A 15,702-nucleotide genomic window follows, 5' to 3' on the forward strand; every position below is an offset into this window, starting at 1 on the left:
TCTGGTCCGTCCAGGTCTTGGTGGATTCAGCCCGGGCCAGCAGCTCTTCCAACCCGCCGTCCAACTCAGTTTTCTCCGCCTGCCCCAACGTCTCACCAGTGTACTAGTTATAGATGGGAGCATAATTATGTAGAATAGACATACTACTACAGCAGGCAGCCTATATCATTGGTTCTCAAAGTGAACCCCGGGGGTCCTTGGGGGTACGAGGGGGTCACCAGCTAAATTAGTTAACGTCACAATCATTTGTACGACTTTAACCATCATTTATACTTTGGCTTTTCAAAAATAGCAGATCCTACAAGAGTGCCGCACTATGAGCTCATCTGCTATTTTTTGAAAAATCCCTGGCACAAAATATTTTTGAGATGGGGGTTCGCAGCCAAATACATATCATTCTGGGGGTCCTTGACATGAAAGATGGATAACCACTGAACACGTGGAGATAAGATCGGTATAAAACAGTGAATGTGCAGAGATTTGAACTAGAATGGTTCACCTGGACAGCGCGGTTGATGAACTGCCCCGCGTCTACCGCCAGACTCGTCAAATCCATGTCTGTCTCCAAGGTCAGACGACGTTAACGGACTGTCAAACGAGCAGATGCCCTCCAGCTGACTTCACCGTGACTCCGTAAGCACATTACCGCCCGCTCCATCCATGCCCGTTACACTGTTGTTGTTGTTGCCCTTCAAGAAGCGGACGTCAGCGCCATCCTTCGCATCACAAGACTCGTCCTCGCCGTAGGGATCTCCGCTGTTTTATTTTTATTTTCCGTCCATATTCAGTGTCCTCAATGAGCGACAGCTTGCTGTTTACCTCCGGTAGATTTGCGCTCAGACGCGGCTTACATCCGTGCGTCACGGCGCAGGAGCGCGTGCAATCGAATGGCGTCACTCAGGCCGCCGCATTCGAAAATAAGTAATGTAGACAGGCGTATCACTGTATTAAATATAATAACGGCGGAGAAAAAAATACAATATCGCTCTTGGAAACCGCCCCAAAAGGCGCACAAAGCACCGCGTTATTACATTCCCATTCTCGTTCCAAAAATAGACCGTTCCCAGTCCCACGATCTCAACCCTCGTTTATTATCCGAATGCCATCATGAACATCAGCCAGACGTTGAGAAAGAGAAGTACAGTGACGATCAAAAACACTGAAACTCGTTGAGTGTCTGAACTCATGACAAATCTAAAACAAAACAACAAAGACGATCTCACAAAACAAATAGGCTACATCACCAATAATCTTCCACTCACTTCCTCTCTTCCGTGATTATCCTCTCCATTATCCTCTTAACGTTCTTCCAAGTCTTTTCTTACAGGACGTAAAGACCTGGCTCTAATTGGTGCTTGGGTGAGAATGGCAAGCTGTTTGGCCAATCCATAGCAGCACAGGTTTATTAACTAACAGACAGACAGACAGACAGTTTGCAAAACACTTTTTTTAATACAAAACAAATTTCACAGTAGTGCAACAAAAAATGTGCAACAAAAAATAAATCTTCTTTCAGGACATGAAACCAGACAGTGCGGTCAGTCAGTGATAACAAAGCAAGAAAAGAAGCATTACTGTACGGTACAATAAATGTAACGTTTCACTTTTTGGGAAATATGTGTATATATATATATATATATATATATATATATATATATATATATATATATATATATATATATATATATATATATATATATATATATATATATATATATATATATATATATATATATATATATATAGCTGTGTGGGGGTTTGATGATCCTTCAGAAATATGCAGACCCTGGGCCTGGTACTCCACACTGGTTAAAAAACTATATATTTTTACTCCAATCTGGTGTACACATTGGTTACAAGTAGGGCCCCCAGCCCAGGTACATCTGACAGAGGAGGTTGTCATCTGTGGATATCTGTATGAGGTAGTGGACGTGTCCCTCTATGGACAGAGGCAAGCCAAGCACTTTGTTCCCGCTCTTTATCACACCCTGGAGACGCTGCTCAATATCACACACATGAGTCTTTGCCTGGCGGAGACGAGGACAGAGATAATGAAGGTCGAGAAGCAGAGGAGAGAGAAAATAAATATCAAAAAGCCAGTCGGCACTAATACGTGAAAGAACAGTGAAAAACACACGGGCTATTTGGGTTAGTTTACAACTGAATTCATCCTGAGACTCTTTGCTGTGACAAATTGTTTTATAATGTAAGGATGTTTTATATTATAAGAGAGCTATAATGCATGATGATCTGCCCTGATATTAGAAAATAACAAGGCAGATGTGAAGAACTCCACTCCACGTCAGACAGGATTATTGTGATTTTCCACTGGATTACCACAACATTTCTGGGTAATCTTTTGTTGTTGTAATAGGATAGCCATTTCCTCATTGCCCTCCTTTATGGAGAAGAACCGTTATGTACAATGTACTGAAAGCTACTTGTATCATCATAGTTAGACACTCTTAGTTATACAACTCTTAGTTATACCAACACCATTCTTACGAAGCATTGTGTTCATAGAACACTCCAGCTGCGGGAGAACATTACAGGAAATCAGTCAAGGTTAGGAGTTGAGATATTGGTGGCACAAAATAAAAAGGCAACGATTGAAAGAGGACAGACAGACAACAGTGTGGGAGAGAGGAATAGGGGAAGATAGAGAGAATGGGGAGAAAGAGAGATATAGGAATCACCTTCTCATTGAGTATCTCTCCGGTCTCGTTGGCTTGGCTTTTCGACGGGCCTTTTTCCTGTTTGCTCCACTCCACCAGAGGGTCATGAAGAAAGGTCTTCAGGACACTGGTACAAACACATAAATAAAGCATAAAATTACACAACAAAGGATCTGTGCAAGGGTGGTTTTGGTAGTATTATGGTAGTATTACTAGTATTATGTCAAACCAAACTGAGAAAACCTTTTGAACAGCAGCAAATTCTTCAGCACAGGACCCCTATCTTCTAAATACGTTTTCTGGCTCACTACCGGATTATAATTATATCTACTACCTGTTTCATAGTTTACTAAAGAAGGCTTTAGAAGAATTAAGGCACATGAGAAACCTAATAATATGTGTGTGTGTGTGTGTGTGTGTGTGTGTGTGTGTGTGTGTGTGTGTGTGTGTGTGTGTGTGTGTGTGTACCTCATTAGTGGCTCTCTCTGGTCCCTCATCAGTCTCATTGTGACCTCACAGGCCTGTCTGAAGAGGCCCTCGGTGCCCATGGGGCCCATGGCATGAACCATGTTCTGTGTCAGACGGAACGGGACCACCTCGGGGACATCGAATGTCTCCCCCTGGTGGTAGAGAAAGAGAGAGAGACAGGATGAAAAGGCAACATAAAAAAGAATCCTCAGTGTTCATTTATTCATGTTCGTAACTGCAACAGTGTACAAATGTAACCATTTTTGAATTAACAGCGTAGATGATATCATCTTCACATTTATAACAATCCCTATTTAAACACATTCTCTATCACACACACACACACACACACACACACACACACACACACACACACACACACACACACACACACACACACACACACACACACACACACACACACACACACACACACACACACACACAGTGTATGGTAGGCATTTCATCTTCTATTTCCTACAAACCTTGTTGAAGAGGCAGTTGAAGTCAACGTGAACACACTCCCCAGTGAAGGAGTCAAACAGGATGTTCTCTCCATGGCGATCGCCCAGGCCCAGGATGTAGCCCACCATGGACATCACAGCAGTGGACCGACAGTACGCAGAGCGACTGCTGTACCTGTTGCATGATGAAATATAAATTACATCCAAATACACACAAAATGATGTATCCTGAACCTTGGTCATGAACTGGTTCAGTTTTCCCTGCCCCCCAAAAAAGAGTCCACAACGAACGGTAAACAGTATATGACAAAACTGCACAGGCGACATATAATATCATTATTATCAGTCCATCTGGCGGTGGGGCGTACCAAGACGTTGGGTCGGGGAAGGTTCGGAGGAACCACTCATGGAAGACAGGGGGGTGTCGAGCACATAGCACCTCCTTGTGGATGCGGAGCTTCTCCTCGAAGGGAGCCGTCTTTGGAAGAATCAGCTTCCTCAACTCCTTACCGGACAGGTACACAGCTAGTACACACACACACACACACACACACACACACACACACACACACACACACACACACTAAAATTCTCACTAACCACGTAAACCCTCTTGACTTAGTAAACAGAATGTGAATTGTTTCTGTCCTTGGTCCTCTTTTATCCGTCTACACAAAGTTTCCCCCAGTCCCAGAATAGGGATGCTAGGGTTAATTCAAGTGGTTAATTTACCCATTTTGTTTTTTTGGTGGTGGTGGTGGGGGGGGGGGGGGGGGGGTGCGTGGGGAGCCTGTGAAGGATCCAAGCACCACCAAAGAAGAGTACACCCAGAAATCACGTGATCACAAAAAAATAAATCTAGGCATCTTCCATGTTAAAGGATTTATAAAAGTCAAATCTTCTCGGATTTCTGTTTTTTTGATTTCTGAATATTCCATGATTTTTCAAAGGTACAGTAAAATCGCTGTTTTCGCTGGTAAGGGGACGGTAGACGATGTTTTAACGCTGGGAGTGAATGAGTTAAGACCCAATTAAATGGGTAGTTAGAAATGATTTGTAACTGGGAGTGTCAAGTTGCAAAAGTTGATAACAAATGGACCCTTAAGGGTATGGGTGCGTTTGGTTACATGCGTACACTCTAATGGTGTAAAGAAAAGCATTCGTTTACATTTACTTAACTTTGAATCGTGTCGACTTGAATTAACACTCAGGATTCTAGTGTGTAGCTGTAATACTAGATGTGTTGATGGAACAGCACATCAATGCATCATCAATTTACAATTTAAGCATTTAGCAGACGCTCTTAATCCAGAGCAAATTACAGGTAAATACAAGGTAAACACGAGGTAATACATCAAATGCATAGAAATAGTAAATCTAGGATCATAGGTAAACCAAGAAACTATCATCAGTCTAAACAGTATAATATCAAAAAATAAATAATCTGTACATTGAAACTATACAAACTATAGGATGCCTGGTCAACAAATGAACCTGGCATCTGTCTACCTATCATAATATTAAGATGCGTTTTATAATGAATCCAGTGTGTAATTGTGTGTCTACACAAATGTGTATGCAAATGTGGCTGCATAGCCCTGCCAAGAGCCCTGCAGGCCTGAAATCTTTCATGCATACAATGCATGTGTGTGTGTGTGTGTGTGTGTGTGTGTGTGTGTGTGTGTGTGTGTGTGTGTGTGTACCTCTCTCCTTGTACAGCTTGGTGAGGATGTGTCTCAGGCCAGCGGTGTTGTTGACCCATTCAATGATGCCACACTCCTCATTCAGAGGAATCACAGCGTACGTGCGGATGTGGAGCTCCCTCCTCCTCGACTCAGCATCTTTACGCAGGCACTACACACACACACACACACACACACACACACACACACACACATACACATGCCATATTTTACACTGTAAAATCCTCAGTGTTAATTTTACTCAAAGAGAGCACACATGTAACTAGGTCCAATTTGGTTGAACACTCTGTGAGTTACACATGGATAAAGAAACAATGAAGATTTGACTGTGTACATGTGAATAAACTATACTCTATCTCCCACATGTGCAGACAGACAGACAGACAGACAGACAGACAGACACACTCACCTTGTTGATAAGACAATTAAACTCCATGAGTCGGCAGTCCTTTCTCAGGTCGTCTTTGGGTTTACACATCATGGTGTAGCTTCTCCCATCCGTCCCCTTCAAACCGATCTTCTTAGGTTTCTGTAAGGAGGCCAGGATCTCCACCTTCACACACACACACACACACACACACACACACACACACACACACACACACACACACACACACACACACACACACACACACACACACACACACACACACACACACACACACACACACACACAGAATTACCGTACACAAACAAAACATACACCTACCATACACCATAAATGTATACTTTGTGTCACGATTGTGTCACTAAAATAAAATAACACTTTTAAACTAACACTGCGACGCAATCCATCTGGGACTTGACTTGAGACTTGTCACTAAAAGCTTGAGATTTGTCTTCAGACTTGTGACTAAAAAGCAGCTCTGATAGTATAGCTTTAACTTGTTGGTTCTCTGCTTAAGGTGCTGTTCTCCCTTACATGTATACATATTTCATGTTTTTAAACATACTTTAAATTTATCTAAAGAAATGTTTGTTGAGGATTGTTGTGCCGTTTCACTTTCTCGCTCCCCCATACCGAATCTTCAAAGCCAGCAAGGTAGGCCCAGTGCCCAGGGAAGGCGTCATGCTGAGTGTTGGCTCCCCCAGTAGAGGGCAGTGTAGGAATGAGGACAGACTGCAGTGGGATTAGTATCTGGCTGAAGTTGGGCTCCTCCACCATGCGCTTCAGCTGCTTGAAGTGAACGCTCATACTGAGAGTGGTGCTGTTCCCATCCACCTGGGGGAGACGCATGTATGCTTTTAAGTAGAAATACATACATTCATGCAATTATAGTAGACACAAATACAGACATAAGCATCACAAATATGTGCATGCAGGCCTGTATGGTATACAAGTGGTGTATGAGTTAAACTAATATTTACTGTTCAGGTTTTTCCCCATAGGTGTTCAAATACTGCTTCTTAGTGAATTGGACCTGAGGCTCTGTACTTGGACCGCGATTTTCCATCTATACAAAATCTCTTCCCCCCAGAACATGGATGCTGGGGTTAAATCAGTTATGCATGTATTTTGCAACTAAGTTACTAAGTTAGGATGTGTGCCTGCAACTGCTAGGCATAACAAGTTGCTGTTATTCCTACAAGGTTGTCAGTATTACATCCAATAATAATACTAAGTTGATGAGAGTTCCAAGTATTGTCCACTAATATGAAGAAAGATTTTGGATGACCTGGTAGTCTGCCAGATGCCAGAAAAAAACCCTTCTTTGGAAAAAAAGATCAATCTGTTTTGTGTGTGGGCGCACGCACACACAAACACTTGAAATTGTGTGTGTGTGTGTGTGTGTGTGTACCGGCTTGTTGCAGAGTTCCAGCAGCCTGTCGGTCAACCTGTTGGCATCTCCAATAAACTTCCTCAGAGGCTCTTTAAGACTGACAGCCTTCTTCAAAATCTCATTACAGCGGTTCTTACGCATGGGGTAGGATGACTGACACACACACACACACACACACACACACACACACACACACACACACACACACACACACACACACACACACACACACACACACACACACACACACACACACACACACACACACACACACACACACAGAGAATATGTTCAAATGAATACATAGATTATATTGATACATTTACGACACAGTTAAACTTCAAAACAGTGACAACACTAATATGCACAACACAAATGACCGTAATTCACACAGAAACAGACCAACAAACACCCAAATATTGTCTCACACGCTACTCAGAATAACACAAAACACACCCACGGCCACACGTCCCCACCTTGGATACAGCCGTCATCAGCCAGATGGACTGCTGAGGGTACGCCAGAAAGACCTTGGCCACGATGGCCATGAGAACCCTGAAGACCTCGTCACTGGAGTGACACACCCTGGAGATGAGCTGGGAGAAGGCTGTGAGGAACTGGTAGGGTGCCAGGCTGTCACAGTGCTCACTCATCGCCGTGTTGATCTTACTCATCTCCATACGCATCGTCCTGTCTGCTCGCCCCGCTACACCACAAACACAAAGACAAAACCAATACCTTTGTTGGTACGCTTTTAAAAGGAATGAACTCTTAATAGATTGTGAAATTAAAGGTGGTGTACTGTAAGTGATATTTTTTGATTAAAACAAAAGAACAAGTAAAAAAGTTAAAGCTCTATATTCTGTTGTAATTATTGCTATAGTGTTTACTTCGTGCAGTAACAGGGGTCTGTCTCCTTATCTCACCAGCTCTTTAATGAACAGAAAATCCATTTTCAGGTGGCTCAACAGATTGGTAACTTTTGCTAGTGTGCCCTGAGCTCACATGGATAGACTAAGTATTTGTATCATGATTTGACACTAACACACCCTGTTAGGACATGTGTACCCTCACCGTACTGTACCACTCACTTTTCTCACACTCATAGACCTTAGCTCCAAAGTCCAGCCAGAGGGAAAGCATGCGGGGCATAGCCTGGTAGATATACTGGTTCCCAAACTGCAGAGCTCTGGAAGCAGAAGAAACCTGGTTAGTGGTTCATAAATTAGCCAGTAATTAAATGAAAAATAAATTAGTCTATAAGAAGGTACAGTAATGTTGAATTATAGCTTGTCACTGTAGTTTTTAACAGCTTAACCCCTTAAACCCTTTTACTTTGCTGACTGGTGTCCGCCATTCTTGGCCCCTGCCTTTTTTTCCTAGTCTATACCATCATGCTACCACAAAGTAATGTGCTAGATTTAAAACTAGGATGCTTTGTTTCATTTACAATTTAAGATTTTTTTTTAAGCTGGCAAAAAACGAAATGGCCCTCACTTTCCAAAGTATGTAACGATGTATCGGATGAGGTTTCCTTGCTTCTCTAGTTTATTGTCAGTGACCATGGGCATGAGCTTGTCATAGTACTTGGCCAGGTAGAAGTTTCCATCCTCCCACTCTGGTAGCAGGTTGGTCACATCCTAAAAAAAAAGAAAAAAAACATACATAATGAATGTATGTATACATAATGCATTCTTGATGTATTTCTCTTTGTTGATTCAAGACATTAGCCTGATAAACCCCCCTCCCTCCGGAAAAAATGTGTGTCGCAAGCTTCTTCCATTTGACAGAGTCAGGTTATCAAGACATTCCTTTCCATCTGAATTCTACATCCCTTAACCAGTCCTTGTTTTTCAAGAAAGTCTACTGTTTTAGATAAGTTCTATGTCAATCAAGGGTATTATAATTTAGTATCATTTGTATGTACAGTAATACATAAGCTGTGTTCTATCTTGGTACCCTATAGGCCTTCATGATGGCGTTGGACTCAAAGTTGGCCGTCTCCTCCATGAAGCGTCCCACCAGCAGCATGGCCTTGCCTTTGGTCTGCAGGGTACGAGGGTCCGACAGGGGCTGGTCGTCTGGGAAACACTGGGTCACACCCTTCTGGAGGACAATCAGAGCCTGGTGCACGTCTCCCTGGAGACAGAGAGACAAGGCATAAATTGTACACTTAATTAGTTTTGGTGCGTGTGTGTGTGTGTGTCTGTGTGGATATCAGTTCATGATCCAACCAGTCATGCGAATTAAAAGCTTTCTTGCGTTTCTCAATGATTTACTTTCAAACAGTACATGCATTGCACAACTGAGTTAATAAAATATATATATTTTTCTTCAACAACTTTCAACTTGGCATCCTTATTTTGGTCATGTAAAATAGGAAAAATAGGAAAAATGTAAAATAAAGCTTCAGCGAGTAGATGGTCAATTTTCAAAATTGTTTAATATAGGACTAAGTGATTAACATCCATGTCAACTGATTGACCACAAAGCAAATGAATCCTGACCCTCGAGTGTGTGTGTGTGTGTGTGTGTGTGTGTAGTCGTATACCTTGGACCAGAGCCACTTGGCTTTCTCTGTGAGCAGCTCGGCCCGGTGTGTTTTTTCTGCATTGAGCAGAGCATTGTAGGCTGTCTGGTGGTGTCCTGCCTTCCTGGCCACACGGGCGCTTTGGAGCCAGCAATCCCCCACCTGCTCCTGACACGCTGGCCTGGGGCCACACAAAGACACAGCCTGAGTTTGATTTATGCCCGAGTATGAACAGCTGAGAGTTGGCTGGATTAGTGTGGGTTACTGATCAAATGCTTTGTACTAGATAAATATACTCACCTCTGAATGGTGGTGACCAATGTAAAAATGTGGAGGTGCATAGAGGTGCAAGTAGCCAAGTACTGCCTGGCAGCATACACCAATAATTCTTGTTTAGATTGTTCAGATATGACCAATCATGTAACTTTGATAATGTAATTCCAGTGAATCAGCCCTTCGGGCCAGCGGTATGATCATTCACACCAAGTTTCATGACAATCCATCCATCTGTTTTAACCCAAGGAAATGCAATACTACCCTGATACATTGTTAATATCTGGTAATCATTATTTCTTAACCAGTTAATGGTATTACTGGCTCGGTTGGCGACATACCAGTAATATAAGACAGGCAGAGGAACTCTCTTATCTCACTGGTAACATCATCCCTGTTGCAAAGGTGTTAGGTGTTTGATTTATGGCCTGTCATTGTAGTGCAACAAGCTGGATTAGTAGCAGTTGTCGTACATAACTAATGCTGTTCATTGTTCACTATAGAAGATTTTCATTGTGCCAATTTCAATATGCCAGGAAAAAAAATGTCAAGGCAACAAAAAAAAGAAATATGTGTATTAGTGACAGGTGTATTAGTGACAGGACTAGAGACACCTTGATACAATGAAAAAGTGTATGTGTGTGTGTGTGTGACAATCGGCACACATCATCCTTACCTTGATCCGAGGCTGAGCAGGGCTCGACGCAGGGCCAGGATTGGTTCCTTGGCCCTGAAGGAATTCTGGGTCATCTCCAGTCGCTCTGACCAATGGAGGGACAGTGGGATGAGGCTGGGTATGGAGTCATTGCTCTGTTGCAGCAGCTCAGTGAATGCATGCTCCAACTCACTCAGCATGTGAAGCCTATGCGCACGCACGCACACACACACACACACACACACACACACACACACACACACACACACACACACACACACACACACACACACACACACACACACACACACACACACTTAAACGCATTATATTGCATTTTAATGTATAAAATGTTTTATATAAATAAAGTGTGATTGATTCCAACAACAGTTAGTTAGTTAGCTATAGTTTGATTTTGGTCATGAGCAATGTACAAATATGACATTTCATACAATAAAAACAAAACAGCACAAGACAGCTAGACCAAAAAGGTTTAAGCTGAAGCTTTAACTTATAGTGCCTACCCTTCTTACTTTAAATAAGCTATATAAAACAGAAAAACAATTGCAGAATAATCAATCAGTAGAAACAAAAACAATATTTCTAAATATGTTTGTAAGAATGACATATTATATTTGTTATAGTAACGTTTTTAATTTCATTACATATTAATTTTATACATTTTCTTAAATTTGCAGATAGTGCTACACATTTGTAAATCATTTTCACAGCTATTCCATATATGTATGGCTTTTGCAGATACACATAGTTTTTTAATATTTTAATAATGATTCCAACAAAACACACACACACACCTAACAATGTACTCGTATCCCCTCTGGTAGGTCCCGCACTCATAGCTGGCAGCAGACAGAGGGACCACCTGCTCCTTCCTGACCAGCTTCAGCTTCTCATAGAAGGCCTCGGCAGGCTGCTGTTTAGCAGCCAGCAGCATCTGGCCCAGGCGCACTCCCCACGTACTGGACTGCTCATCTGAACGTGTCAATACAACACATGACAATGGGACCTTCAACGGCCAAATGCTAATTTATACTTTGTTGCACAACCCTTTCAACATGTGTTACACTGTTAAAATGTTGACATTTTTGACCTATAATACTGATCGAAACCAGCTCCATGTTGTTGTGATCACGTGATCTTTGTCTTCATCATCATCATGATTCACAGGCTGTGGAACAGCGCCCTCTAGCGTAAACCATTGAAAACACCACACACTCGTCAACTCGTCAATTGACCATATTCACACGTGGCCATTTTGGAATTTCACATTGAAAGAGCCACCCCGTTGCGGTGGCAACCGGGGTGGCACTTCATTAACTTAATAGCAATATGGCCGCCGTGTGGATATGGTCTATGGCAGTGTGAGCCTCGGGCCAATTGACAAGTGTACTCGTTAGTGGCAGTCAATGAGTTAAAATACTTTTTGGTGCACATAAAGTGAGAACGCGAAGAGAGAGAGGAGAAGTAATATCAACTAAATAAGAAAAAGAGGTTGCGCATCAACAATGGGTTTTCTCGGTGGAGTGCTAGACCCAAAGTCCAGTATCTTTACATTTTTGGATGTGCTACCCTTTTTGGATTTTTTTTTAAAGTAATATCAACTGTCAATTACACTGTGCTGAGTAATTGGACTGAATAGATTGGATTTTAGGCTGCCAAGTGTGTAATTACCTGAACCCAAGTAATCTTCCAGCAGGTCCCATTTACTGAGTTTCCAGGCAGCCTCCACTCTGTAGGCATTCAGGTCCGACTTCCACTGGGGCCTAAACACGTACACATGTGATTCAATTCAAGTGTAATGGTACATAGTAAAATCCTCAGTCTTATTTTAACTCTGAGAGTGTACACTCCCAGACTCAGCAAATGGATACATTAACACTTTACTGTTTAAATAACATTTAATATTATATTGTTGCATGTACTGTATATAGTTTTAGTTACATTACAACAAATGGTTGAAATGGATATTTAAAACAGTATTTGTAAACAGCATATTTGGTGAAGAACATATGAAGAATAATCTGTGTGTGTGTGCGTGCGTGTGTCTCACACCTGTTGGTCAGTACTCCATTAACCTGGGTGATAACAGTGGATAGCTGTCCCAGACCAAGCATGGAACTCATCACGCCATGATAGTGACCAATCTACATATAAATAGAAAGAGAAGGGTGGAAAAATATAATGACGTGATATCTGATTCAAATTGCTGTCCATCATTACACTTATTGTATTCCGTCGATAATTTGTACTGTAAGATGTGGAAATGTTTTTGTTGCTGAGATGGACAGAACTGTTTATGCCTGTTTGTGTGTGCACACGCCTGCGTACTGCACCTGATCTGACTCCAGCTGAATGGCACGGTCGTAGCAGGCGGTGGCGTCCCGGAGCAGGCCGATGCTCTCGTGTTCTAGAATCTGTTCCCGTAGCGATGGCTCCTCCCTCCTCAGTGCGTTGACACCCCTCACTCCGTCAGGCTCGTGCATCGCCGCGTACAGCGTCTATCAACAGCCAATCACAGTTGCTAAGCGAGACAATGCAGCCCTCTATAATCTGTCTAATCCTATCTGCGATCAATTTTATGGGAAATGTCAAACAACCTAAGAGGAATAATTTATCCCTTTCTTTGTTCCAGTTCAGGGTTTTGAAATGCAGGAGCTGAGCCTGATCTGGGTGAACAACATGAACCCAAGCATCCCTATTCTGGCCGAACAGATATGCTGATAGCCTCTCTAACCATTCAGCTATGGCCGCACCCATTCAGCTATGGCAGAGGGGACCAAACCAGACCCCTGAGGCACCCTAGCTGGTCAATGAAGTACTGTATATAGGGTTTAAGTGGTTAATGAACAGCTCCTTGTGGTCCAACCTGGAGGAAGGTGAGATGGTCCTGGATGTTCTCTTTGTTCTCCAGGATGTAGGCTTCAAAGTGCATCAGTGCTCTGGTGTAGGCTTTGGAGCGCAGTGAGGCCCTGGCCAGCACGTCTTGAGGAATGCCCTTCAGGAAGGCCACCACTCGCTGATACTCGCCACTCTCTGGAGGCAGAAAGACAAATACAGTGTTATTATTAAATCCATCACAGACAGAGAAATAAGCGCAAATACAACTTTGTTGTTATTATTGTTAAATCCCCCACAGAGATACTGTAAATATTACGTTTATGCTACATTTATTGATCTTTATGAATTTTCAAAGTCTAAATGCAGGTAGAAATGCCAGGACGTAACATTTAGTCAACAAATCGTGCATGGTGTATCTTACATTTGTAAGATACTCCATGCACCTCCGCGCTCTCTCACGTGGAGGTGCGTCTGTGACCCGTTGCCAAGCAGGTTTCAGCGCATTAGTTTCTGCAGAGATGGCTCGACTAGGGGACATAAATGATAGGCATGGATAAAACATGTTGCCACCGGAGTTTGTTTGACTGTGACAAACACAGAAGAGTTACACAGATGAGCTGCCTGCAGCCAACTCCTCTACACTACACTTTTCATATCCAACAGCCAATAGTGTGAACAATAAATCATTGCCCATTTATTGTACAGTATTACTACTAGCCTATAGTTTTGTTGTAAACAAACTAGTTTGAGCAGAGTGGAGCTGTCTGTGGTGCTGAGTAGTGCTGGACAGGTGATCTCTGTCCATGGTTCTAAACCACATGAACTGTGAGCTGTCCATGGTGCTGAGTAGTCCAGTGGACAGGTGAGCTCTGTCCATGGTTCTAAATCACATGAACTGTGAGCTGTCCATGGTGCTGAGTAGTCCAGTGGACAGGTGAGCTCTGTCCATGGTTCTAAACCACATGAACTGTGAGCTGTCCATGGTGCTGAGTAGTCCAGTGGACAGGTGATCTCTGTCCATGGTTCTAAACCACATGAACTGTGAGCTGTCCATGGTGCTGAGTAGTCCAGTGGACAGGTGAGCTCTGTCCATGGTTCTAAACCACATGAACTGTGAGCTGTCCTTGGTCCACTTAAATTGAAGTTATTAATGAGGAGATGGAGACTGTACATGATCACCACTAAAGCTTATTCAACTTTCCCAAAGTTGCATAACAGATGCATGGACACACTCGATCCCGACATATCATTATTTTACCACCTCGATCCCGACATATCATTATTTTACCACCTCGATCCCGACATATCATTATTTTACCATACCAGTGAGTAGCTTATATTTGGATTCATTTGGCCAGATGAATCTACCAACCTTATGAAACATTTGCGCAGAGTAGACCCGACTTACAGTATGTGACTGTCTCATGTCCAAAACAGTAGGCACTAAATGCTCTGGGGCAGCAGCACTGAGGAACCGCAAATCCCAATGCTTGCATTACAAGCTGTAGCCTTTGATTGCATTTGAATAAAACCATATTTGATACACATACTGTAAATCACCCACATGATTGTAGAGAATGTAATGACAATCACAATCTCTTCATTTTAATTTGGCTAGTTGAATTAGTCAGTAGTAGTAGTCTTATTGGCCTCTAAAATGTCTTTCATGTTACATGTTATGTGTGTGTGTGTGTGTGTGTGTGTGTGTGTGTGTGTGTGTGTGTGTGTGTGTGTGTGTGTGTGTGTGTGTGTGTGTGTGTGTGTGTGTGTGTCTCACCACTCTGTTTGGACTTGGAGGACAGGATGTGACGACTCCACTGAGTGAGGTGAGCCAGCATACTGAACACTGTCTGTGTGCTGAGCTGTGATAGGCTGGAGGCTGTCTCCTGGACACGCCCCCCTCCTCGCCCGTCATCCGCGGTCAGTACGGCCAGCATCTCCTCCCTCACCTGGGGGGAGGGAAGGAAGAATGGGAGGGAGATAAAGATGTAAGTACGGAGGAATGGTGTGAAAGGGAAGTAGCGAAGGAGGGATGGACAGATAAAGCAAGCTTTAAACCTGACTAAAATCAATGTGATCACAGACCATCAATATGTTTTTGTGCATGCATATAATTATAAATATAATATATTAGGAGTTAAATTAATAATTGACAGAGGATTCAACAAATTAAATGTCAGTAAATGAGTAATTGTTTAAACATTAAAGGAGAATTTCGCCCGAAGTTTTTCTTACCTTATTTATGATGTTATGATATTAGCAGTTAAAAAAAACTGAAAAAAACCTTTACATTG

The 15,702-nt window shown here is 42.5% G+C and overlaps 1 protein-coding gene across 2 annotated transcripts in view; it reads right to left on the bottom strand.

The window, feature by feature from the left end:
* Positions 1 to 1,750: 1,750 nt before the first annotated feature.
* atr (ATR checkpoint kinase) overlaps positions 1,751 to 15,702 on the bottom strand; it is a 36,520-nt gene continuing 22,568 nt past the window's right edge. For both annotated transcript variants that reach the window (XM_084045717.1, XM_084045718.1), the window contains 21 exons: positions 15,186 to 15,357; positions 13,437 to 13,603; positions 12,904 to 13,068; positions 12,623 to 12,714; positions 12,242 to 12,333; positions 11,365 to 11,542; positions 10,571 to 10,756; positions 9,643 to 9,802; positions 9,051 to 9,230; positions 8,589 to 8,731; positions 8,183 to 8,280; positions 7,568 to 7,797; positions 7,110 to 7,244; positions 6,332 to 6,532; positions 5,720 to 5,863; positions 5,311 to 5,461; positions 3,976 to 4,132; positions 3,629 to 3,782; positions 3,144 to 3,295; positions 2,697 to 2,802; positions 1,751 to 2,027 (listed from right to left, as the gene is read on the bottom strand). In XM_084045717.1, the coding sequence (XP_083901843.1) occupies positions 1,854 to 2,027; positions 2,697 to 2,802; positions 3,144 to 3,295; positions 3,629 to 3,782; positions 3,976 to 4,132; positions 5,311 to 5,461; positions 5,720 to 5,863; positions 6,332 to 6,532; positions 7,110 to 7,244; positions 7,568 to 7,797; positions 8,183 to 8,280; positions 8,589 to 8,731; positions 9,051 to 9,230; positions 9,643 to 9,802; positions 10,571 to 10,756; positions 11,365 to 11,542; positions 12,242 to 12,333; positions 12,623 to 12,714; positions 12,904 to 13,068; positions 13,437 to 13,603; positions 15,186 to 15,357 (3,237 nt within the window). In that variant the 3' untranslated portion in view covers positions 1,751 to 1,853. The remainder of the gene's footprint in view (positions 2,028 to 2,696; positions 2,803 to 3,143; positions 3,296 to 3,628; positions 3,783 to 3,975; positions 4,133 to 5,310; positions 5,462 to 5,719; positions 5,864 to 6,331; positions 6,533 to 7,109; positions 7,245 to 7,567; positions 7,798 to 8,182; positions 8,281 to 8,588; positions 8,732 to 9,050; positions 9,231 to 9,642; positions 9,803 to 10,570; positions 10,757 to 11,364; positions 11,543 to 12,241; positions 12,334 to 12,622; positions 12,715 to 12,903; positions 13,069 to 13,436; positions 13,604 to 15,185; positions 15,358 to 15,702) is intronic.

Source organism: Gymnoscopelus microlampas (genome assembly GCF_963454915.1).
Source record: "Gymnoscopelus microlampas genome assembly, chromosome: 20".
NCBI classification, from domain to species: Eukaryota; Metazoa; Chordata; class Actinopteri; order Myctophiformes; family Myctophidae; genus Gymnoscopelus; species Gymnoscopelus microlampas.